Consider the following 24,794-nt stretch of genomic DNA (forward strand, 5'->3'; position numbering starts at 1 on the left):
ATCATCAAGTATGTTTCAAGATCTTGAAAGTGAAAAAAGAGCAAATTGCTTGCTTCCATCCTAAGAACATCTGCCAAAAATACATCTTCACCAGAAGTTGAGTGGAACTTTTTAAATGATGGTGAACTTGGGCTCAGTGGGAAAGAAACCTTTATATTCTTCATAATTTTTAATAAAATTAAGAATTGTCTTGTTTTTAACCTATGAATTGCAACTTGAGAGTCTCTGATCTGAATCTGCATTCTAAATCACACCTGCAGAACTTGGGAAAGTGTGTCAATTATTCTGTTGCTGCCATTCCAAAATTTAGTAGCTTAAAATAAGCATATATACATCCTCATGATTCTGTAGGGTGGCAATTTGGGCTGGGCTCAGCTGGACAGTTCTTTTATTGTCATGTCTGGGGATCCCAGATGGCCTCATTCACATGTTGGGGCTCCAACTTCCCTTCTCTGTCTGACTCACGTTACCTCTATTCCTTAAGAAGGCCAGCCTGGGAATGTTCTCAAGGCAGCAGGGTTCCAGGAGTGTGAAAGCAGAAACTGCAAAACTCAAAATATCCCTCTGCCACATTGTGTTGGTCAGAGTATGTCACAAAGACAACCCAGATTCAAGGGGAAGGGAAATAGACTCCATCTGTTAATGGGAAGAGTGGCAAAGAACTTGTAACCATTTTTAATTCCCCCCAGAAATGAGCATCTCTTTGATCTGGTCAATATCTGTGTTGTTTCTTTCCTCATAATATTCCAAACCTATTTTCTTCCCCTCCATCCCCCCATTCCAATATCTCTTTCCTGGGTCAAATCTGAATTACCCCAGGCAGGCATCATAACTGGCATCTTTCTTGATTTCAGACTGTCTTCTGCCTCTCCGATCACAATGCAGTTTGCTTTCTCTCTCTCTAATCATTGTTTTTATCCTGTCCTCCTGTTCCTCACACCTCTGTAAGGTTCTCTGTCTCCTCACATTCAGATGTTTTGTTTGGCCCAGCCTACCTCCTCTCTCTCCCCCTGTCTCCTCTCCTCCCCTAACATTCTTCGTCCCTGATCTTCTCACCGTCTCATGGACCTGGGTACATGCCATGTGCAAATATTAACCTCTGCTGTTCTCTTAGTCCAAAATATTTTTCATCGCATCTTCCACAAAGATATTAGCATACAAATATTTACTAAATGTTTGCTGTGTGCAAGGTACTTTCCTAGGCACCATGACCAAGATGTTTAAGGTCCTTTCCTTAATAAGGGAGAAACAATATATGAATAAATAAAGTAATAAGATAGCCAGGAAGTAACACTGGAGCACTTGACGTTGACTAGGAGCAAGGTGGGTGAAGACGGAGAGAGAATGTTCCAGGTAGAGGAGACAGCAAGCAAAATGACCTCCTTCAAATCCTTGCTCTTTTTGGGATTGAGCATCCCTACAGTTTATCATCTGGTACAGTCGTTCTAATCCCTGACTGCATGATAGAATCTTCTGGAATCTTTTAAAAATAATGTCCGTGGACCTTACCACAGATCCATTAAGTCAGATTCTCTGGAGATGGTGAGGGGAAGGACTCAGACATCTGTATTTTATAAATCCCGATATGATTTTCATGTGTAGCCAAAGTTGAGAACCACTGATCTACAGCAGTGCTTGTCAGACTTTAATGTGCATAGATCACATGGGATCTTTCTAAAGTGCGGCTTCTGATGTCCTAGATCTGGGGTAGAGCCCAAGATTATGCATTTATGATAAGCTCCAGATAATGCCAATACTGCTGCTCCAGTTGTTACTCAAAGTGCGGTTCACAGACTCCCAGTATCGGTATCACTTGGAAGCTTGTTAGGAAAGCACTTTCTCAATCAGAGAATCAGAAACGCTGGGGGCATAGCCAAGCCCTCTGTGAGCTCTGACAGTCCTACAGGTGATTCTGAGGCCCACTAAAGCTTAAGAACTGGTCTGTGGAACTTGTTTAGACATGGTCAATTTGGCACTTAATTGTGTTCTATGAAGTGCTTTCTATAATCGTTTCATGTACACAGGTCTGTTGAAGCTTGCATTGAATGAGGGTATAAAGCCAAAGTGATCTCTTTCTTTTACTTAGTTTCCATGCAGTGCAAATTCTCTTTCATTCTGGTAAAGAGTAAAAGGTACAGCTCTAGTTACAGACTTCTGCTCCTGCCTGCAAAGCCTCTATTCACTCAGCTTGTAAAGCATCAGGAGCTTGCAAAGCCCCTGCAGATGATGCTCTACGGTTGCAGGTGTCACCTGCAAGGAGCTGATTTATTAAAAGCCCTGCTGGGGCAGTTTAATCCCTGTGAAAGGATATTGTAACTCACTTCTAGCTGCTGTCCTATCAAAAAATCACCCTCTGTATTCCTTCTCTTTGTTTACAAGCTTCGTTAATGGTTTTTTCTCCATTAAGCAGCTCAGGGGAGTGCTATTTAGAGAACTAATTGAATTCTTGCCAATTCTGGGCATGATCCAAAGCTGCTCCAAATCTCAGTATTTTCCATGTTATGTATTTTCCTCTATTCTAATGTGTATAGTTTTGATACCTCAATCTGCAGCATATAAGATAGAAATTATAACTGTATACATGAATGCATATTATAAATATGTCCGTTTCTGCTCCTTAGCATGAAGATATACCTCATTACTCTGCCATGCAAAACTAAAAAGTTCAAACTGAAATATGCATATTTTTTAAATCATCCAAAAGAATCAATGTACATTAATTTTAGAAATTGTACTACTATTTATGAGATTAATTTGATAATGAAGAGACAACCCATTTTTTTCTCTACCAATTCTACCAGCATCCCTGCTCCACTACCACCAATTTTTTCTGATTATTGAAAATATTATAGGTAGTTAATGAAAGCTCAGGGAAGTGACTAGAGGTTTTCTTCTTTGGTAGGTCCAGACTTTAGGCGGATAAGGGAACTTCAGAGAACAACTTTATCCCATGCTTTGGGAGAGATGGTGGGGTGCAGGGGAGGCCATAGGAACCCTGAGGCTGCTTTTTCAGTTCAGCAGGTACAAAGCACCATATTTTGGGGCATCAGTTTCTGAACCCCAACAGTCTTAAAGGAGAACTTTAATCCTTCTGAAATACACTCCCTCCCGCCCAAATCTGTCTGTTTCTCTTCTTTGGTCTCTCAGTTTACATCATCATCTGTATTTCAGGTCCTAGGCGACAGGCATATCTGCTCTTTTGTTGTTCTCATCTTTTTTCAACTGTCATCCATTCGACAGCATTAATTATCTGAGATGAGTAGCTTCATCTTTCACAGAATTATTCTTGGACCATAAACTCTTTCATAGCTGAAATCTTTGAACATCTGCCTGGGATGTTTAGCAGAAGTAAATATTCTCTGTCGCTTCCCTTTCACAGTTTGTGGAGATGAATGCACAGGCCTTCTTCTCGGTGACTTGGCTCGCCTGGAACAGATAGCCATGAGCATCAACCTCACTGGCCCGTTGCCTGCTCCGTATAGGATGCTGCATGGCCTAGAAAACATGACCCAGGAACTAAAGGTAGGTTGATGCAGCAACAGCAAGAGCCAAGGACAAAGTGACAGAAGCTTCCCAACGAGTATGGGCCCTAATTGGTAAATGCTCTTTCCACTGCCCCAAATCAAAAGACACAGTTATTAGAGAAGTTCAGAGATTTTCTAAACCAGTGTTTTTCAAACTTAGGAACTATAACATACAGATTGCTATTAAGGGAAAAGAGCCTCATGTACGCCCTTCCCTCCAGTGTTTGGCCTAAATCAGTTTTATGATATTACTTAAATATGTGCAAACATAAAATCAGGTATGAACTCCTTATAGCTCTATAAAATCAAAACAAATTAATCCTAACAGAAGCCTACAAAACCAATAAAATTCAAATTAAAAACATAATATAAAGTAATATGATTTTGGCTGAAAAGGAGTTGCTGCTTGCAAAAAGAATAGGATACTGACTACTTCCACACGGTTCTTCCATCAGCAGGTGACATGGGGTAACTCAGTCGTCCTGCCTTTCCACATGTGAACCAGAAATTTCCTTGCAAGGGGTCTTCAAGTGACCTGTGGCATCACTTGACAAGTTCACGTGCCTTATGTGCTCAATCTGCCACATAATCAAACATACACCTCGATGTAGGCACTGAGATGGGGTGGCAGTATTCATCTCTCGGAGGCCTAGCCTGGGATCCAGAAATGTTTGCATTAATATTTGAGGTTACTGTCACAATGAAAACACCAAATTAAAATTTTGTACTAGAGAACTAGTAGAACTTTGAAAGTACTTCAACAAGCACCAATATGAAAAACACTGTATTAAAACATTGTTGAAGCTTTTGGTAGTTAATAGGATAGGAGAAAATGTTAAGGAAATTGGGGTGGTTTCACCTGATGGAAAAAGATGAGAAGTGTCAACTTATTATCAGTCCATTGTCAGCTATTGATTGAGAAATCATAGAATGCCCCAGCATTGTACTTGGTTCCCTGGGGATTTCATGACTCATATAATGCCTTCATTACCCTCAGGGAGCTTATATTCTATGTAGTTTAAAAATAATCATTAAACAGACAGGGCACGGTGGCTCACACCTGTAATCCTAGCACTCTGGGAGGCCGAGGCGGGTGGATCGCTCAAGGTCAGGAGTTCAAGACCAGCCTGAGCAAGAGTGAGACCCCGTCTCTACTAAAAATAGAAAGAAATTATCTGGCCAACTAAAATATATATAGAAAAAATTAGCCAGGCATGGTGGCACATGCCTGTAGTCCCAGCTACTCGGGGGGCTGAGGCAGGAGGATTGCTTGAGCCCAGGAGTTTGAGGTTGCTGTGAGTGAGGCTGACGCCACAGCACTCACTCTAGCCCGGGCAACAAAGCAAGACTCTGTCTCAAAAAAAAAAAAATAATAATAATGATCATCAAACAATGATCAATTAGCAAAAATACATAATTACCACATGCTTTATAAAGATTTTAAGTACAATAGAATACAAAGATTGGAGAAGTCAGTAAGATTAAAAGTAACCAGGGAATGCACATTAATGAGAGCATAATTTGTGTTGGAACTTGAAGGGTAGATACCATTTTAGTAGGCAGACAAGTATTGGCTAGGACTGGGTGAAAAATCTAAACTTTATTCACTAGGCTTTGGTAGATACTTCTCTAGGGAATATATTCTTTAACCCCCACCATAGCTTTTAAGGTAAGTATTATTATTACTATTTTCCAGAATATGAATCCTATAATGCTGATGATAGGATTATCACACATAATTCTTATAGAAAATCCAAGTAGGAAAGTTGTCTTGGAATGAATGTTTATATCCCCCTAAATGCATATGTTGACGTCCTGTCTTAGTGTGTTTTATCTGCTATAAAAAAATTCCATAAACTGGTTAGCTTATAAACAACAGAAATACATTTCTCACAGTTCTGGAGGCTGGGAAGTCCAAGATTAAGGCACTGGCAGGTTCGGTGTCTAGTGAGGGCCTGTTCCTCATAGATGGTGACTTCTGGCTGTGTCCTTACATGGTGAAAGAGGATAGATAGTTCTCTGGTGTCTCTTTAACAAGGGCACTGATCCCTGTCTTCATGACTTACTCACTTTCCAAAAGCCTCACCTCCTAATATAATCATGTTGAGGGTTAGAATCTTAACATGAATATTGAGTTGATGCAAACATTGAGACAACAGCAAGCCCTAGCCTCCAATGTGATGGTATTTGGAGATCTCCCTGCCATGTGAGGACACAGGGAGAAGGCGGCCATGCTTAGGAGAGACACCAGAGGCAGTCGTGTGAATTTGGCCTGTCCGGCAGACATTAAAATTCAGACCTGCTGGTGAGAGATAAGGATGGAGACTTCAGTGGGACAGGGTGATGTGAAAGAGCATCGAAAGCCAGGCAGAGGAATCTGAGTTTCCCTTGCAGTCCCGGTATTCAAGGATGTGCAGAGTTTTAATAACAAGAATGCAGACCAGTTATTTTCCTTGTATATGGAGTGAATATAAAGAAAAGAAATTAAACTAGAAAGGCAAAGATTTTAGTTGAATATAAAACATTTTAAAACTAATACAATACTTAACGCAATGGACGGTGAAGTACGGAGGGCTCTGTAGATGAGGCTCCAATCTGTGGACGTCATCTAAGCCAATAGATTCAGCCACGTACCCCTTATGGCTAGGTGTTGATCCAAGTGATCTTGATTTTCCTTAAATTCAAATCTTTCTTGATTCTGCCTTTGTGTTCTTCTTTCATAATTCATTTAGTATCTGAGATCACACTTTGATATTATACAGTGTTAATAAACAAGTTATCTAACCTCTTTGCTCAGTGCCTTTACTGTGTCCATGCTCTCTAGGTTCCAGCCAAAGGCCATCAAGAACACACATGTGATGGAACACAATTGGGTTTATTAACTCATTGCGACAAGGGACTTTGATCACCCAGGAAATTGCAAAGTGTCTCAAGTGTGTGGGGAATAACTTACAGCATTTGGACTTAGGCAATTTGAAGGGAAGTTCAGGGAAGCAGGGGTTTGTGCTTTATTGGATGCTGGTAGGAAGTGAGAGTAATTCTATGATTGAATATTCTGATAAATCTTATCTAAAAGGAGGGGACAACAGAGAGATTCTAAAGCTATGATAAGTAAGGAGGCAGTAGTCACTCATCTTACCCAGGAAATTGGTGGTTGGAGTATTTTTGTGGTCTATACAGAGACCATGTTTTTTCTGTGCTTGAACAAGATTAAAGAGTGGTATCATTTTTTGTTTCATTCATCACTGACTCAGAGTGACCCTGTGTAATGTTAGTGTCCTGTGAAATTATTTATGCTCAACAGGAAAAGAATATGGCCCAGCTGTGACTGCCAGGCCAGTTAGTTAGTGCCCAGCCAGGTCCATGGGTCAAAGGCCGCTGTTCTCTTTCTTACCTGTAAACTGTGTCTCTGTTAATTGGCATGAGAGCCTTGAAGAATCAAAGAGTTCATCTTAACTCTGCCCCTTACTGGCTGTGTCATCTTGTGCAAGTTTTTAACCTTATTCAAGCCACAGTTTGCTCAACCACAAAATGGAATAACGCTTACTTCATAAAGATATTGTGAGAATTAAATGAAAAAAAAAAAAAGCCTGGCACATCATAATTTCTCAGTAAATTATTGCAATTTTTATTATTTATCTGAATATTTGGCATGGTACTCAGTAAGTAACTGCCCAACTGAAATAGTTTCTTTCTCTTTTCTTTCAAGGTGAGAAGGCTGAGTTATTTGAGGATATAGGAAAAATGTGTTCTGTTAAATGTTCAACCCCATGATCATTGCAAGACCATTTACTAAAATATATATGGAATGAAATCTTTTTCAGCACTTTCTCTCACCTCAGCGGGCCCCAGAGAGGCTCATTCAGCTGGCAGAGGGCAATCTGAATACACTCGTGGTGGAAATGAATGAGCTTCTGACCAGGGTAAGTTGGCAAAATCAGGAATCTTTGGAAAGCAGATAGATTATGTAAATTAAGGAAAATTACTTTAAAGTTCTGAAATGCAAATCTTGCTCTTGCTAAGTCCCAATTTGCTGTATGAAATAGATGTATTATGACTTGCTACTTCTAATTCAAACCAAGTGGTAGAACCGAGTTGCACAAGGTAAAAAAAAGGTTGGGATACTTAGGAAGTGTTGAGAACAATTGCTAAAAATACCAGAATGACAGTGCATTTTGAGAATATTACTCAGTAGCCTCCGTGGTAAAGTTTTTATCAATTTGGAATTCCAAAAGCACTGTCTTCAATTATGTAAAGAAAAAGAAAAACAAATGAAAATACTTGTGGTCTCTTTGATCGCATCATGGGATTTTTTTCATTTGTATAGAAACAGCCTAAATCAGTATTCCTACACAAAAGAAGAAATCTTCTTTATTGTGAAAATTCAAAGCATTTAAGACATTTTTAAAGTCATAATGTAGAGTCCATGTTGCATTTATCAGACTTTTTAAGGAATTTGTAGTTTTAAATTTTCAAAACTGCAAGGGAGTTAAAAGTTCTTTTTGTTGTTAGAGAATGAAGAAAACAACATAAAGCCTGCCATCTTGTGGCCAGAAAAATGCATGAAGTGGGAAACTGGCCTGCAATGTAGAGATGTAGTTTGAGTACCTAAGAGCTTTAAATGATAAAAAATATTGGAGCGAGAGGGTGCTTAGAGTTATGTAGTCCATTTTGTATTTTAAAGAAGAGGCAATATATACAACCTGAACTTTTGTACCCCCATAATAAGCTGAAATAAAATAAAATAAAAAATAAAAAAGAGCTGTCTCAAGCCATGACAGTAAAATGAATTACCAACGGCCACACAATTTGCTAAACTCAGGGACTTAAGCAGGACCCCCTTTCCAGATTCCCACTGGCCCAGTTCTTTCTCCATGTAACCTGCTGTTGGTTTAGGAAAATTTCCACAGGGAAATCAAACAGGCTTCTGAGCACATAATGCCAAACAATAGCCCTGATGTTACTTTTCCAGAATCTCATACCAGCAATATACAATGTGCAGATACAAAACAGTTTCATGCCTAATGTATTGAGACATTGAATTAAATTAATGAGTTCATGTATCTTATATTAATTTAATATTTAACAATTTGTATTTGTTATATGACTACTACTAAATAAGAATTTTTAAACAGGTCATGGCAGAATAAATTCGATTCAAAAAGCAATATGAATGGTGAAACATACAAAGCTCAAGTTAAGCATTGGCAGATGAAAAATATTAATGAGGCTCAATCTGTCTTCAAGGAACTTTCAGTTTGTATGTGTGTGTGTGTGTGTGTGTGTGTATGTAAGCATTTACATTTAGGAAGGATAATATGAGATAATTGCTTGCAAATATATAATAAAACATGCAATAAAATAAAGGAATATGAAATATCTTGAGAAATACATCAAAATGGGACAATTTAATCAGGCTAGGAGTAATTAGAAAAAATTCCATGAAACAGGTGCGATTTCATTCATTTATTCATTTAATTAATACTGATTGTTGTCTCCCCATAGTATTAAATCAATGCCTCCCGTAGGCACTATGACAGACACTAGGCATAGAGGTGTAAGCAAAACTGACACAATCCTTACCCTCATTGAGCTTATTATAGACTAATGATCTGAGCCTAGAGAAACGAGAAATATTTTGTTAGGAGTGTCAGATTTTTTTTATGTCTTAGCCTACATCCTTTCATCTTTCTAGCAGGCTCTCTTATGCTATGTTTTTTTTAAATAGACTTTATTTTTTTGAGCAGTTTAAGGTTCACAGCAAAATTGGGTGAAAAGTTCAGAATTCTCATATACTCCCTACCCCCCCACCCTCCCCTCACATACCTACTATTAACCTGCCCCACCATAGTGATTCATTTATTACAATGAACCTACATTGATGCATTATCATCACCTAAGTCCATAGTTTACATTAGGGTTCACTCTTGGTGTTGTACATTCTATGGATTTGGACAAATGTATTATGACATGTACCCACCATTACAATGTCTTACAGAAAAGTTTTACTGCCTGAAAAGTCCTCTGTGCTCCACCTATTCATCCCTTCATCCTCTCCAACCCCTGGAAACCACTCATCTTTTTACGGTCTCCATAGTTTTGCTTTTTCCAGAATGCCATATAGTTGGAATCATACAGTACATAGCTTTTTCATATTGACTTCTTTCCCTTAGTAATATATTCTTGAGGTTCCTTCATGTCTTTTTATAGCTTTATAGCTCATTTCTTTTCAGTGCTGAATAAAATCCATTGTCTGGATGTATCATAGTTTATTTATCCATTCACCTACTAAAGGATATCTTGGTTGCCTCCAAGTTTTAGCAATATGAGTGAAGCTGCTGTAAATATCTATGTGCAGATTTTTGTGTGGACATAAGTTTTCAACTCATTTGGATGAATACCAAGCAGCACAATTGCTGGATTGTTTGATAAGAGTATGTCTAATTTCATAAGAAATTGATGAAATGTCTTCCAAATGGGCTGTACTATTTCGCATTCCCACCAACAGTAAGTGAGAGTTCCCATTGCTCCACATCTTCACCAGCATTTGGTGTTGTCAGTGTTCGGGATTTTGACCACTCTAGTGGGTGCGTATGGTATTTCTTTTTTGTTTTAATTTGCAATTCCCTAATGACATATCATGTTGAGCATCTTTTAATATCTTTATTTGCCATCTGTATATCTTATTTGGTAAGATGTCTATTCAAGTGTTTTTCTATTTTTTAACTGAGTTGTTTTCTTATTGTTGAATTTTAAGGGTTCTTTTTATATTTGGATAACATTCTTTTATCAGATAAGTCTTTTGTAAATATTTTCTCCCACTCTGTGGCTTGTCATTTCATTCCTTTGAAAGCATCTTTCACAGAGCAGAAGTTTTTAAATTTAACGAAGCCCAGCTTGTCAATTATGTTTCTCACGGTTGTGCCTTTGGTGTTGTATCAAAAAAGTCATTGCCATACCCAAGGTCATCTAGATTTTCTTCTGTGTTCACTTCTATTGCTGTGTAGTTTTACATTTTTACATTTAGGTCTATAATCCATTTTTAGTTAGTTCCAATACTATATTTTAAGTAACCTTTTTATTTTAGAGTAGTTTTAGATTTCAGAAGAGTTGCAAAAATAGTACAGAGTCCCCATATACTCTGTGGCTCCCTGTTGTTAACATCTTACATTAATAGCACATCTGTCACAACTGATAAGCTAATATGGATACATTATCATTAACTAAAGGCTATACTTTATTCAGATTTCCTCGGTTTTTACTTAATGTCCTTTTACCGTTTCAGGACCCCATTCAGGGTATCACATTACATTGAGTCATCATGTCCTCCTAGGCTCCTCTAGACTGTGACAGCAACTCAGACATGTTTTGGATGACATTGACAGTTTTAACAAATGCATGTGTTTTATAGGCTGTTCCTCAAATTGGGGTTTGTCTCATGTTGTTCTCATTAGTAGAATGGAATTTGAGTTTTTGTAAAAAAAAAAAACCCACAGAGGTAAAATACCACTTCTATCACATCATATCAAGAATCCATGTGACCAGTATGATTTGTTACTGTGGATATTGACTTTGATCACCTGCCTGAGATAGTGTTTGCCAGATTTTTCCACTCTAAAATTACTTTTCTCCCCCTCCTCCAGTGCCATTTTTATCTGTCCATTCTTCAGATTCAGTAACACAAAAGACCTAAAAATAAGGCTTCTGAAAGCAAAGATCTCCTTGATGGGTTAAGGATAGAAAGGAAATGTAAACTCTTATTAATTAACTTTGTCCCTATCATATTTATAATTGGAAATATAACTTTCATGGAAACCACAAATACTCAAGTCAACATATCCAATTCTCTCTTTCCCTGTGGTCCAGCTATATGATAATCAAAAGGCAAATTGATATACATGGAATCATAACTAGAAGGTTAGATGACTTAAATAACCAATAATGTCAGGCTAAGACCACTAATGCCTCTATCTCACAGTCATGAATAATCCTGCAAGTGGGACCAGAATATGATAAATGCAGTGACCACAACTTTCTGTTACTCATGACTAATTAAAAGTGATGGTGCCTTATACTAGGACTGCACATTGGAATTACCTGGGCCCAGTCCCACACCCAAAGATTATGATGCAGTTGGTCTGAGGTATAGTTAGAGCTCCCCAGGTAATTCTGATATCAGATATAGAAACTACTATGGTTCTATAGTTACCTAATGGCTAACGCTGGCTCCCTTTCCTCTGGAGAGTATTTTGATTGGTACTGCCAATCTTTGTGATACTCTTTTTTCTCTACTTTGTAGGCTAACTACTCACTTAATAAGGTCTCTAAATTTTTTTAAGACACATGACAAGTTTCACCCTGCATAGCTGGTGTAGAAGCTGCCCTCTCTTCTTTGAATACTTTTATATTTTGTGCCCGTCTTTTAATGGATAAATCTAGTTAAATGTAGGGAACTAACACTTAACATGTATTTTGATATATTTTAATTAATGTATAAATATTAAGAATATATTATGTAATCATATATCTCAATATATTTTGATTTATTTCCTCCATTGGAATGTAGGTTCCTTGAATATGAGAATCATATTTAACACATTCAAACTGCCTTACAATATGTGTAGAATATTGAGATGCTTTTTGATGATGACTTTATACATCTCTATAGCTATTATCCTTAGCTCCCTTCTTTTATCAGAGCCAAATTTTTTGAAGGGCTCTGAGACAGGTCTGTATTCATTTCTCTCTCCTGCTTTATGGATTTCCATTCCCATCCCACTACTAAAACTATTTTTACAACATAACCAACAATAAGCTAGTAACTAAATCCAATGGACACTATTAATTTTACTTGAACTCCCTATAGCAGTTGGCAATTTTGGTCCTTTCTTTCTTGACATACTCTCCTCTCTCTGTTTCTCTCTTAATTCTCTGACCTTTCATTCTCAGGCTCTTCCTCTGCCCATCCCTTAAATGTTGGTGCTCCCCAGAGTCTACTTCTCAGTCCACGTTTTCTCTCACTCCATAGACTCTTACTTTGGGCTTTAGTTGTCGTGTGTAAGCTGATAATTCATAAATCCACATGTTCAAAGCAGACTTCATTGTCACGCTTTGGTCCTTGGTATGTAAGTACTGATTGGACATCTGAAACTAAAATTATCATTTCCTCTTAAAACCCACACTTTCTTTTATTTAGACCATCTCAGTGATTTATCCTCCAGTATCTACCCAGTCTCCCAAAAGAGAAATTAACAGGTTGCCCTTCATTCTACCCTGTCTTTCACCCTTAACCCAATTCCATTCCCTTCTATGAATGCTCTTTCTAAGCCTTAGCCAACTCTAAGCAATTATTATTCATCTGGCAAAGTGAACATTCCAAACCACAGATCTCATCATGTCACTCCCTCTTTAAATTGTACAACAGCTTTCCACTTGGTTCAGGATGACATGCGATGCTCCCCCACCGTGATCTAATCCCTGCTTATCTCTCGTCTCTCCCCACCACTCATAGTCTGGTCATCTGAACCCCATGGATTGGGCAGACAAACCAGAAACCTAGGAATCCTCCTCGATTCCTCTTTCTTCCTCGTCACCCTCCCACTTATCCAACTCGTTACCAAGCACCATGGGTTCCACTGCTGTGCACAGCTTTCAAATCCACTGTCCCACCCTCATCCGGTCTCTTAATCCTTAGTTTGGGATCACCAGGTTAGCTTTCTAGCTAGTCTCCCTGCTTTTGCTCTTGTTGTCCTCCTAATCTGTTCTCTACAGTATAGCTAAAATAAACTTTTGCTATTCCAAGTGTGAATATGTTACCGCAGGGCTTTAATTCTTCCTCTGACTTCCCTTAGGCTCTTAGGATAAAGGCCAAAATTCTCCCATTATCCATATCTCCCATCATTTGTGCCCCTGGCCATCTGCACTCTAGCCATACCATCCCTCAGTCACTTCATCCCACCGCACAGCCTTTCCACACATTTTTTTTATTGATATTTTGTCTGAAAGGTAGCCTGCCTCCCCCTACATTTTGCTAATTTCTGTTAAGTCCAATTCGCCTTTCAAATCTCAGCTCATGAAAGTCCTCTGTGACATTCCAGGTACACTAAGAATCCTCCTATAATTATCTTAGACCACTGTTTTTTCTCCAGTTTGTAATTATAACTTTTTCACATGATCATTTGACAAATAACTCTCCACTTCACTGGACTATAAACTCCAAAAGGATAAGAAGAAGGTAGCTGTTCAATCGTAGTAACTATTCAATGCTTGTTTAATTAATTAATTGTGAATAATTTAAATAATAGCATTTGAACAACCAGATGAAAGATAGACAAGCCCAAAATAAACACTGATTTTGGATTTCTCTAAAATGCATTAAAATCAGGCATATATTTATAATTATATTGTTGGATACTGTGTTTTCTTTGATAAGCACCTCTTAAATGTTTGTACTCTGTGGGAGGACAATGCTATGTATTAGGCTAATAAACTATACAAAACATCAAAATTTAGCTTTATTGATATTATATTTTACTGCCTACTGAAAATCAAATTTAATGAAGATGAAGGATTTCCAAAATGATGAAACTAGTTTTTAAATGATGTATGTGCCGATAATATTATGTTTACAGTTTATAGTTTTTAAAAGATTTAAGTTGCTGACGATGTCATTTATCTCTGCTTTTCTAGTCTAAAAGAGAGAGAGAGAGAGAATATATAATAAATCATATTTGTTTGGTTTGGAATTTTTAAAATTGGCACCTGAAATATTTAGGAAGAAATTATGCATGAAACTGGCTCATTCCATGGGGTCAGCGACTGCTCCCTATCTCTTTCCTTGTGTGTTGTTGGTCCTAACAGCTTGCCTGAGGAGTGCTTCACTGCCACTTAGATGTACAGAATTGGTAGTGTCTGAAGATGACACTTGAGAATATCACGTAAATGATTCCATCTGAAATTTAATTTTAGCAGGAAACCGTAGAGTCTGCAAATGCAAAGGTGGATGGTATCTAAGCAGTGCTATCTATTCAGTGGTTAGCTTTGCTCCATTAGATTCTAGTTTTAACATAAAAAAGGCAGAAAATAAAAGACACTAGCAATATCCAACTAAGAAAATAATGTGCAGATTTCAAGAGGCACACTGAGAACTGCTTGAGCTAAAGCAAGAAAGTAACAGCTACATTGTTCAGAAGTAAATCAATGTGCACCTAATGGTAATGCATGTTGCCTAGATAGAAATACTTTAAAAAACAAAACAAAAAGAAAAGAAAAAAAAAGACCTAGTTGAGTGAACTTCTACTAAAAAAAGGTAATCAAAGCAAAGAAAGATACATACAAGACACTATGTAAGGCATCATTTACAAAGAAACACTGGAAAGATTGCAGAATAGAGGTAAGAGGACATAAAACTAAGAAAATCAAAGATAGAGAATGAAAGGAAGATTGTACAACATATTAGGATAAATGAGAAGATATCTGTCAAATACTCAAAGGACAAGATAATAGTGAATAAGAAAGAGGATGACTAAGAGATGGGGATGGTAATTTAATAAAACACAGAAAGAGCCAAAATGAATCAGAGAGATAGTTCCTATCATGCAGTATTTAGCATTCATCTGTAACCTTATCAATAGCTTTTCCTGGCTGAAATTGATTTTTGTGAATTTGGCTTTTACAATGATACCACTACCTATCACCATTACCCATGGGTGACAGTGCATTTGTCATGGGCTTCCCTACAGAGTCCCTCATGGGTAGTTTTGACAAAAGTGAGTCTTCAACTTAATTTCTATATAATGAGACATAATTTTAAAAAAATATATCTAGATAATGTTATGATACGGATTTTGAAATGTGTTAATTTACTAAAAGCCAAAGCGTGTACACTTCAAGTACTATCAATACGTAAACTGGAGCAATGTCCTCCTCCCACCCAGAATGCTCAATTTTTTTCATGTATTTTTCTTGTCTTCCTGGATGTTAACCAAACAACAAATGGTGTATGGTACAGACAAAATAAATATAAAGCTGTAACACAAAAAAAATTGTGTTTTGTCACCAGTTCCCTATATGTGTGAGTTCAGATAAGTCACTTAACCTCTCCATACCTTCATTTTCACCTGTGTAAAAATATGGATTGTGCCTTCTGTGTATCTCTAAACGCAGAAAAAGTAAATGAGACACAAGAGAGTGTTGTAAGCCCTTCTGAACATGCACATAAATCTGGCGCACAGCAGAGCCTCACTGTGTAACTCATCTCTTAGAGTGCTAATTCACATAAGTCAATGCTTTTAGTGTCAGCGACCTCACATCTCCTCCTCTCCTGGAGTGTAGCCCAGAGAGCAAGCTCTTCTTTTATGTACAGAGGGAAGGGTACTTCTTCATTAAGTTCTGTGCTAGCCCTGAAGAGTTCTTCCCACCTCCTCTACCCCCACTGCTGCCCCCACCGTCACAGAACCCAGTGTGTAATCACAGGCCCAGTTTTGAATTACCATGAGGCCAGTGGCTAGAATGCAATGTAGTTGGGGCTGGAGGTTCTCATGCCTGGCTCTCCTCCCAAGCACTCAACTGCAGCTCTTGAACAGCAGCTTACTCTGTGGTTCTGAAAAATGCCCAGAAAACTGCCCAGCTGTCCACATTTGCTGGCAAGCATAGTACCAGGCCTATGGTCAGTTTGAATGGTTTTGGGAATCCTCCAACAGATTTTAGAACTTCAAAGGTTTGCTTATCATCATATTAGCCAATCACCCAGCATCTTTGACCCACTACATCTTTCCTGGCACTGTGTCTGGCACTCTGAGGAATAAAAAGAGAAAAGACAGAGCCCTAACCCCCAAGGATGGAGATTAGATAGATATGGCAAAACACCTAGCAAAGTAACTACCCATTGTAGTCATGAATGGTGGTAGTAATAGCTGTTTTGAAAATCTAAGCAAAGGAAGAGTGGGCTGGAATAGGCAGGGATGGGTTTACTGAGAAGATGGGGTTGGAACTGAATCTCACAGGCTGGATTTATTTTAGATAAGTAGAGAGGAGTTAAGAAAAAAATCTTTTTTTGAGAATGTTCAAAAAAATGTAGGCAGGAATGATAATAAGATTGGCAAGATGGGTTAGGAAAATTGTTTAGTCATGTATATAATAACATTCAGAGAATATTTGCTATACATAAGGCATCATACTAGGAGCTGGATATGAAGTGATGAATAAAACTGACCAAGTTTTTACCCTTTTAGAGCTTACCTTTTAGCTGGGGAGGTAGTCAATAAATAGGTAAACCAATTACTTATGTATTACAACTAAATAAGTAATTCTAATATACATGGTGCTATGAAGGAAGTATTTTTCTGCACGAAGTACAGAAACCTAGATAGGTACCCTGGGATTGGCCACACTAAGAAGAAACAAATTGAAATCTGATGGATGACAAGGACCCAGTCTCTGAAAGTATAAAGAAGCTCACTCTAGGTAAAGACAACAGGATACAAGAAGGCCCCAAGAGGGGAAGAGTTTGGCGTGTTTTATATACTAAAAGGAAGCCAGAGAGGTTGATTACATAGGGCCTTAGAGATAACTTTTCTAACTTGTCTCTCATCATGGGTCATGTAGTATTCTTGACATCTTAACATTGAAATACTCATGTAATCAGTACTAAGAATAAAATGTGTGTTAATGAGGACAATTACACATTACCACATAAATGCAATAGGTGAGCAGGAAAAGTCAAGACAATGAATATTATTATCTTGATCATCCAGAATTTAAAAGAGACAATGTATCCATATATACTTATATTCAAAACAATTAGATGTTTTGAGTTATTAATAAGAATTGGTACACTTGATGTTGTGAATACTTATGTCAATTATAATCTTTTGGTAATATAGAAAAGATATTGATAAAGCAAAAAATAAATTTTTAGTTCAAATTATAATGTACGTTTTCTATATAGTGAGAGATATTGGTGTTGATACATTAGTTTTTAAGGTATTAGAAAATGACCATGATGTTGACCAGGTTTCTTATTATGGTGTTCTGTGATATGTGAAAATAGGAATGTTATCATAGGGTACAGTCAAGTCCAGACTAAAAAACACATAAAGCAGTTTAGACTGTCAACATCTTAAACAGTTGACCTTAGCTAAAGATTCAAAAGTAATATTTAAAAAATTATGTGTGTGTGTGAGAGTGTGTGTGTGTATGTGTGTAAAAAGTTATTAGACCCATCAGAGCCTTGAATGCAAACATATGCAGGGAATCAAGGAAATTAATGGGACATAATTGCAGTGCCCACTACAAAAGCAGGGATTTCGATAACTTAGGGATTGCATGCACAGTTTATTTCCAAAAAGAATTTTTAAAAATCTCAAAGTGAAAATAATTCCATTATTAATATTTTAGAAGAGTAAATACAGACCATTATAAAACACTGATTAATTCTCTTCAAATCATTGTATATATGTCCTGCAAACCATAAAGAAGAATTTTAAAATAAATTTTCCAATGGATTATCCTTTCAGTCTTCTATTTGTGATGTTAATGCTTGTAGGTTGAGAAATTAGATGATAATAGTTGGACTTTATATACTACTTTTTATGCAAAACCTTGAAAACTTTCATGAATTAAACCTCTTACTGCCCTGGGGAAATTACAAAATGCAGTACAATTCCTGTAGCATCTCTTAACCATGTTCTGTGCTGGCCAGACATTTAGTTCTATTTAAAATCCACTTATGTACATTTAAAAAATTAATTCTCTGGCCATGCCTAGTATGCAAGCACTCTGGTACAAGATTGTAGAGTATTAATACTCTGCCAACTTGGACCTTATTCAAAATTATATTGACACAGTTTGTGATTCTCTGATTCATTATCTGTAGTTAGATTGTCCATGTCTTTTTAGTAAAAGAGAAGGCATATTTATTACCATATGCATACACATATAAAAATAAAGTATAAACCTATTTCAGGGTGCTTGTATCTTTAAAAAAAACATTTAATGTTACACACACCATTTTTATTTGACTAAATATGGTATATCTTAACTATGAACACATGAAATGTATTCCACTATGTAATATGATATGTTAAATGTGAATAAGGTGAATTTGTGTGAGGATATTCTTTGGGAGGTAGGTCTGTTTGAGGGTTCTGTTTTATTTTGTTGACAGTAGTATATGGTTCTGTGATTAACATTCATATTTATGGCATTGTCATATAATAAAAGTTAGCATTTATTCTCCCTTAATGTTTTACTGGCATCTTTAAAGTGTTATAAAACAAGCATTTACTACTGAGTAGCTAAGCGTTTCACCCTTTGTTTCTTTAATTAATGTATTGATCTAAACCAAATCTATAGGATGAAGCTTATTGAGACAGACTGCCTGTTCCTCCTTCAAGAGATCATTTCTTCACTCCACACTTTTTCAGTAAATAAAATATGGACAAAACTGCAACATGTGGAAGCTGAAGATTCCATTAAAGACTTTTGGCAATAGTACCTTAAAGATATTCCCAAAATAATTGCGCTTTATCGCTTCTTCTTTGCCATTGCATATAATGAGAGTTTTAAAAAGACCAAATACAGCTCTCTGATTTCCATTTAATGGAAGAAGTAATAAAGTTTAATTGTATATTTGAGCACAGGGCGTCATTTCCAGTACATCTGATCAATAATTCATCGATTGCCTTTGGCTCAAAGTAATATTTGAAAGAAAATGTAGCCAGTGGGAGCTTAGCTGTAGCTTAATCATCTCTATTAATTATGCTTTTCCCGAATTTGGATCATTAGGCTACCAAAGTGACAGCAGATGGCGAGCAAACTGGACAGGATGCTGAGAGGACCAACACAAGAGCAAAGTCCTTAGGACAATTCATTAAGGAGCTTGTCCAGGATGCAGAAGGTATTGGAAAAATCATGTCTTAATAATGATTTCTCCCAACAGAAAAAATAGAGAAAAAGATTACATAGGACTGGAATTTCTCTTATAAAAAGTGACACTTCTAAATTCAAGGGTTAAGTTTCAAAAAGTATTTTGGCAAAGATATTCAAGGGCATTAGCTGCTGACAACTTACAACCTACAGTGTTAAATTAGTGCCAACAGTTAGTGAATTAGTGATTATGAGTGCAGAATAGCAGTAAATTCTTGAGGACTGGCTATTATGATTAAATAACTAATTGGCAACTTATGCTTTGGTATTGTTTGTATTCGAAGCTATATAAAAGAGTTTCAATTTTTTTAAAAAAGCTAATTTTATCATTCCACTTGGTACATTAAAGCAGCTCTTTAATTTCTCAAAATGGCTTTCAAATACTTAGCACTGGTTTTTAATGAACATCTGTTGCTTGGGATTTGTATTTGCTACTTTACCACAAGCTCTACTGCATTTAGTCCACAATTCTCTAGGAGTTAGTTCTTGGCATCTTCCAATATGATTGAGAATCAAAGTGGAAGCCATTTTTGGGCAAAAGCCCAAATTAAGAAACTCATAAAACAAATAATACCCCCTCTCCTCCCAAAATACCTAGTTCTTAGGCATCTATTAATATATAATAAACATGCATGCATGTTTAGAAAGTAGGGAAAGGTGAAGGTTTTTTATGCTTTAAAAAGTAAAACATTTTTATTGCTCTATAATATTATGCATTCTACATAGTTTGCTTTGAAATATAGCCAAACAAATAAGGATATGAGATTAACTTCAAGACAGATTCCGACTGATAATTCTTAGGTATCACTGGCCAGGAAGAGACAGAAACTCCCAAAGATTCCCCATGCAAGAAGCAACAGAGTTTTAGTCTGCGACCTAATCTGAGGCAAAGCATGTCAGGACCTGAAACAAAAATTACTTCTGCTAGAAGAATCTCAGTTAACTCATTGTGGTTTATCCTCTGCTAGTGTAGTTGTTGGACTTTCTCTGGTGTCATTTTCTATTTATGTGACTTGAAAATACCCCCCCTACCCCCAAACAACAATACCAACAAATCCCACTGCAGGTAGAGCAGTTTCACTCTGTGTAGATCCCTGGAGGAACTAGACAGTACTCCAGAAACTTTCCTTTTCTTTCCACCTGGAATCTCAAACTCTCAACACGGAGCAGCCTATCCCTGAGACTCATTTTTAATCATTTCGATCAAATATTGGTATGTGAGAATAAACGCTAATACATGTTTTAATAGACTCCAGCATCAGCACTGTCTACTTTCCTTTCTACATTGAGCCCTCCATATCCAACCACAGAGAGACACATATTTATGGCTACCCCTTTGGTCAATATGGATTTTTTTTTTCTGGACATCTAGGGCCTCTGCATATAGTTCGTGCACTACACAAAAGCACCAGCAGGGGGACAGAGTGGAAACGATATTTAACCCAGGTTTTGCTCACCATCCACAAGCCCTGGCCTATCTGTCCACCAGAGAAAAAGATTACCTATTGCCAAAGGTGTCCCTAAATTGTGCATTGATCAGGGGGTCTGATTGTGTCTATCAAGATGGGGCACTTTTACCTACTTCACGTGAAGTGCGGCATGGGATAATTGTACCTGAGGAAAATAGGAACAATACTCATCTTTGCCTGCGGGCTCTGTTTGGTAGAATTAATCCAACTGTTTAAATTTCATGAAAGTTTACACTTGAATATACCAAAGTTGCACTGTATCCTCATTGAGATATACAAAAAGGCTTGGCAGTTTAGGGGAGAAAGAGAGAGAGAGAAAAGAAGGGCTCACCAAAACCTTTAAGTAGGTTTTACAACATATGCACACCTCTTTTTTTCCCCTCAAAACTATAATAACAGGAAATAATCATCAGTACTTTTACATTGTATTATTTGCAATAAATTGCTGTAGGGAAAGTGAACACTGTAGGCTGACATTTGTCTATTTCAGTTTTATGTTTAGATAGATGGAATACTCATCCTATCTTCCATTGTAAGTCATGGCCTCTTTATAGATAATCAACTTCTATTCATCTAAGGCATTCTTATCTCACTATAATTTTATAGTATCTACTGTGCTATGACTCCTGATTAGATCATGAATAAACTATATTTTATTCTATGCATTATTAGAATTAATGAGTGGACATAGATAAGCCCTTTAATGTTTATGTCTTGACATATAATATGACTTAATAAATGCTAGACACCCTTTTTTCCTGTTTCTCAGGGCAAGGCAGTATTTTTTATTCTTGATAAATTTACCCATCAGAGGATTTTTTTTCAGATTTAGTCTGAAAAACAGCTTTGCTTCTTCTAAGGAATTAATTTCTTTTTATTTTACGGTATACCTCTTAAGAATGCCCTTTCTAATAAGCACCACCTGTTCTCACCATTAAATTGGTTTCACTGATATCACCTAAGAGCACATTTAGGAATAACATTAATCGGGTGTCAGGCAGATGGGGGGGAGGGGATGGCTGTATACATACATAATGAATACGATGAGCACAGTCTAGGGGATGGACACGCTTGAAGCTCTGATTCTGGGGTGGGGGGGCAAGGGCAATATATGTAACCTAAACTTTTGTACCCCCATAATATGCTGAAATGAAAAAAAAAAAAGAATGCCCTTTCTGTTCCCGCCCACTGGCTACTAACATGCTTAGAGCTAGACATACAATGCACTGCATCGAACAGTATGACATGCTTTTCTGTCTAGTGATTCTTTCCCTGATTTATAGTAATACCTCTATCCCTATTTCCTTTTATGTTAATTTTATCTCATTTTAAAGATATTTTAAAATTACCATAAATCCCTACTTGAAATAAGGTGGAAATAAAGAAGTAAATTCAAAAGATATACTTATTTTACAATTACTTTTAATACTATGGAAAAGAAAATATATTGAAGTGGTAATATAAACCTTTGAATAAAAGATTAAATAGCACATTCATCTATAGTTTAAAAATGCTCAGAGCATTTCCAAATGCCATGTACATAAGCAGTGGAGCACTCAACCCTCTTCTATTAAAATGATGCTTTCTTTCTTAATACATTGCACCATCATTTTACTAAAGCTGTTTTTGTGTACCCTAATAATTTCTTCTAGTTGTTTACAAATTGTTTTAACTTAGAAGAAATGAGGTATGTGTTCCAAAAGATACAGCTGTCTCCTCCCAAAAGCTCCACCTCTAAATAACATCACATTAGGAATTGGGTTTCAACAGAAGAATTGGGGAAACATAAACATTCAGTCTATAGCAATGACTATCAGGAATAAGGTGTTGACTGCACAGACTTTCACTTATAATGAAAAGGAAATTATAAAGATGCATTTTGGAAAGGCTAGAATCTGAAACACAATTTCTTCTACTAGCCCAGTGTTTCTCAAACCTAGTGTGCACCAGAAGCTTCTAGAGGGCTTGTTAAAACACAGATTGCTGGTCCCCACGCCCAGAGTTTTTGACCAGTAGGTCTGTGGCAAAGCCTGAGAATCTACATTTCTAACAAGTTCCAAGATGATACTGATGCTGCTTGTTGGGGACCACATTTCAGAACCACTGTACTAACCCACCATCTCACACCCCACTTTGGCTGTTCTCCTTGCCCTGTGTGCACCTGTTTCAGGAGCTCTGAGCAGCACAAACCAGGAAAATCTCTCCAATAATAGAAATGGATTTTCAGGATTCTTTGTCTTAAAGGAGGTCTCCAGATGCACCCTTGAATGGTAGACCATGTCTCTTGGCCATCCCAGACACCTCATTTTAGAAGTTTTCATAGGTAATATTATAGAAATAAGTATTCAGCAGAGAAGAGTTTGAGAAAGCGTCTCTCTTCCACTCACTAAATAAATGCCCCAGAGAACACAGTCCAGGAAACTTCAGTCTACAACTCATGGTAGAACTGTGTAAATGTTTCAGTTCACCAGTTTTTCAAACTTATTTGACATAGAATTCTTTTCTCAAATGAAATCTTGCCCAGAACATCAGCCTATAAAACCGATTCTTGGTGGAACAGACATCATTTGTAGAATACCTGAAGTACCTGGAGAATCCCAAGATTCCAAAGAGCATAGTTTGAAACCCCATTTAATGCATAATAAACACGGACTCTTGCGATGGATGTTCTTGCTTTGAAGCCTAATTTATAACGCTTGTCCCTAGACCAGTGCTCTTTTCCTCACTCCTTTTTAAAAAATGAGCACCAAAGAAGTGTGTGGAAATGCAAGGACAGGTTCCTTTTCAGAGATCTCATCGCTGAGAAAATTTCCATGCTCAGTATTTTAAAATTGACCTAATATGACTGTCTTATCAGCAATGCAGAGCTTGTCTTTTCAGCTTCCAAGTGTTATGCTGTATATTATATTTTTTGCCTCTTAACTGAATATGGTTTGAGCCACTTCATTATTTGTGTTTTTTCCTTTTGAGTTCAGAAACACCATGCTTTAATTACTGTGCCCCCCTCAAAGAAATATAATACAGAGAAATATGTCACATTTCCCTGTTTGTTACTGACTGTGGTCTCATCTGCATCTCTGTTTCCCAGCAGGAACACTCATGGCAAAATACATTTCCTTTGGAAATGGTGGTAAAGAGCAGATGCTCAATGCCATGTATGCATGTGGCATTTTTGTTTACTAATTTACAAAATTTGTTTTACCCCCTGCAGCTGTAAATGAAAAAGCTATAAAACTAAATGAAACTCTAGAAACTCAAGACAAAGCCTTTGAGAGAAATTTGCAAAGGCTTCAGAAGGAGATTGATCAGATGATGAAAGAACTGAGGAAGAAAAATCTAGATACACAAAAGGAAGTTGCTGAAGATGAGTTGGTGTGAGTAGATGCTCTGTCGTTTATTCATGTGATGAACTGAGATTGCCAAATAATTTACCATTTTCTAAAATTTCATTACACATATGAACAGAAGATACTTTGTTTTTATGACCTGGAGAGGTTTGCTGTTTGTTTATTTTCATTTACTTATATAATTATACTTTATCTTGCTCCAAAATGAATCAAAAATGTGTTCTTGCCTGTATAAATAATCACATAAATGGTCTTTTCTGGTGCTGTCCCTTCTATAATTAGGCTAATGGGCTTGCTTTATTAATCACCTGTATTAGGGACTTGTAAACTATCAGTAGTTTTTTGTTTTAATAAAAATACCTTTGGATAAATAAAGTTATAACTTTAGCTTTCATGTATAGGTCAGCCTATACATTTTATCATCTTAAGAAATGCTAAATAGAAGAGTTATCAAACAATAAACACCTAATACCTTGAAATAAGGGTTGAGAATTTGAGGGTTGGGAAAAGTGATAGTGATTTTACCA

The 24,794-nt window shown here is 36.9% G+C and overlaps 1 protein-coding gene across 2 annotated transcripts in view; it reads left to right on the forward strand.

Moving 5' to 3' along the window:
- Positions 1-24,794, forward strand: part of LAMA2 (laminin subunit alpha 2) — a 568,286-nt gene that overhangs the window by 412,600 nt on the left and 130,892 nt on the right. For both annotated transcript variants that reach the window (XM_069489233.1, XM_069489235.1), the window contains exons 33-36: positions 3,380-3,522; positions 7,349-7,447; positions 19,311-19,422; positions 24,132-24,294. In XM_069489233.1, coding sequence (XP_069345334.1) covers positions 3,380-3,522; positions 7,349-7,447; positions 19,311-19,422; positions 24,132-24,294 — 517 coding nt within the window. The remainder of the gene's footprint in view (positions 1-3,379; positions 3,523-7,348; positions 7,448-19,310; positions 19,423-24,131; positions 24,295-24,794) is intronic.

This window comes from Eulemur rufifrons, chromosome 15, assembly GCF_041146395.1.
Source record: "Eulemur rufifrons isolate Redbay chromosome 15, OSU_ERuf_1, whole genome shotgun sequence".
Classification (NCBI taxonomy): Eukaryota; Metazoa; Chordata; class Mammalia; order Primates; family Lemuridae; genus Eulemur; species Eulemur rufifrons.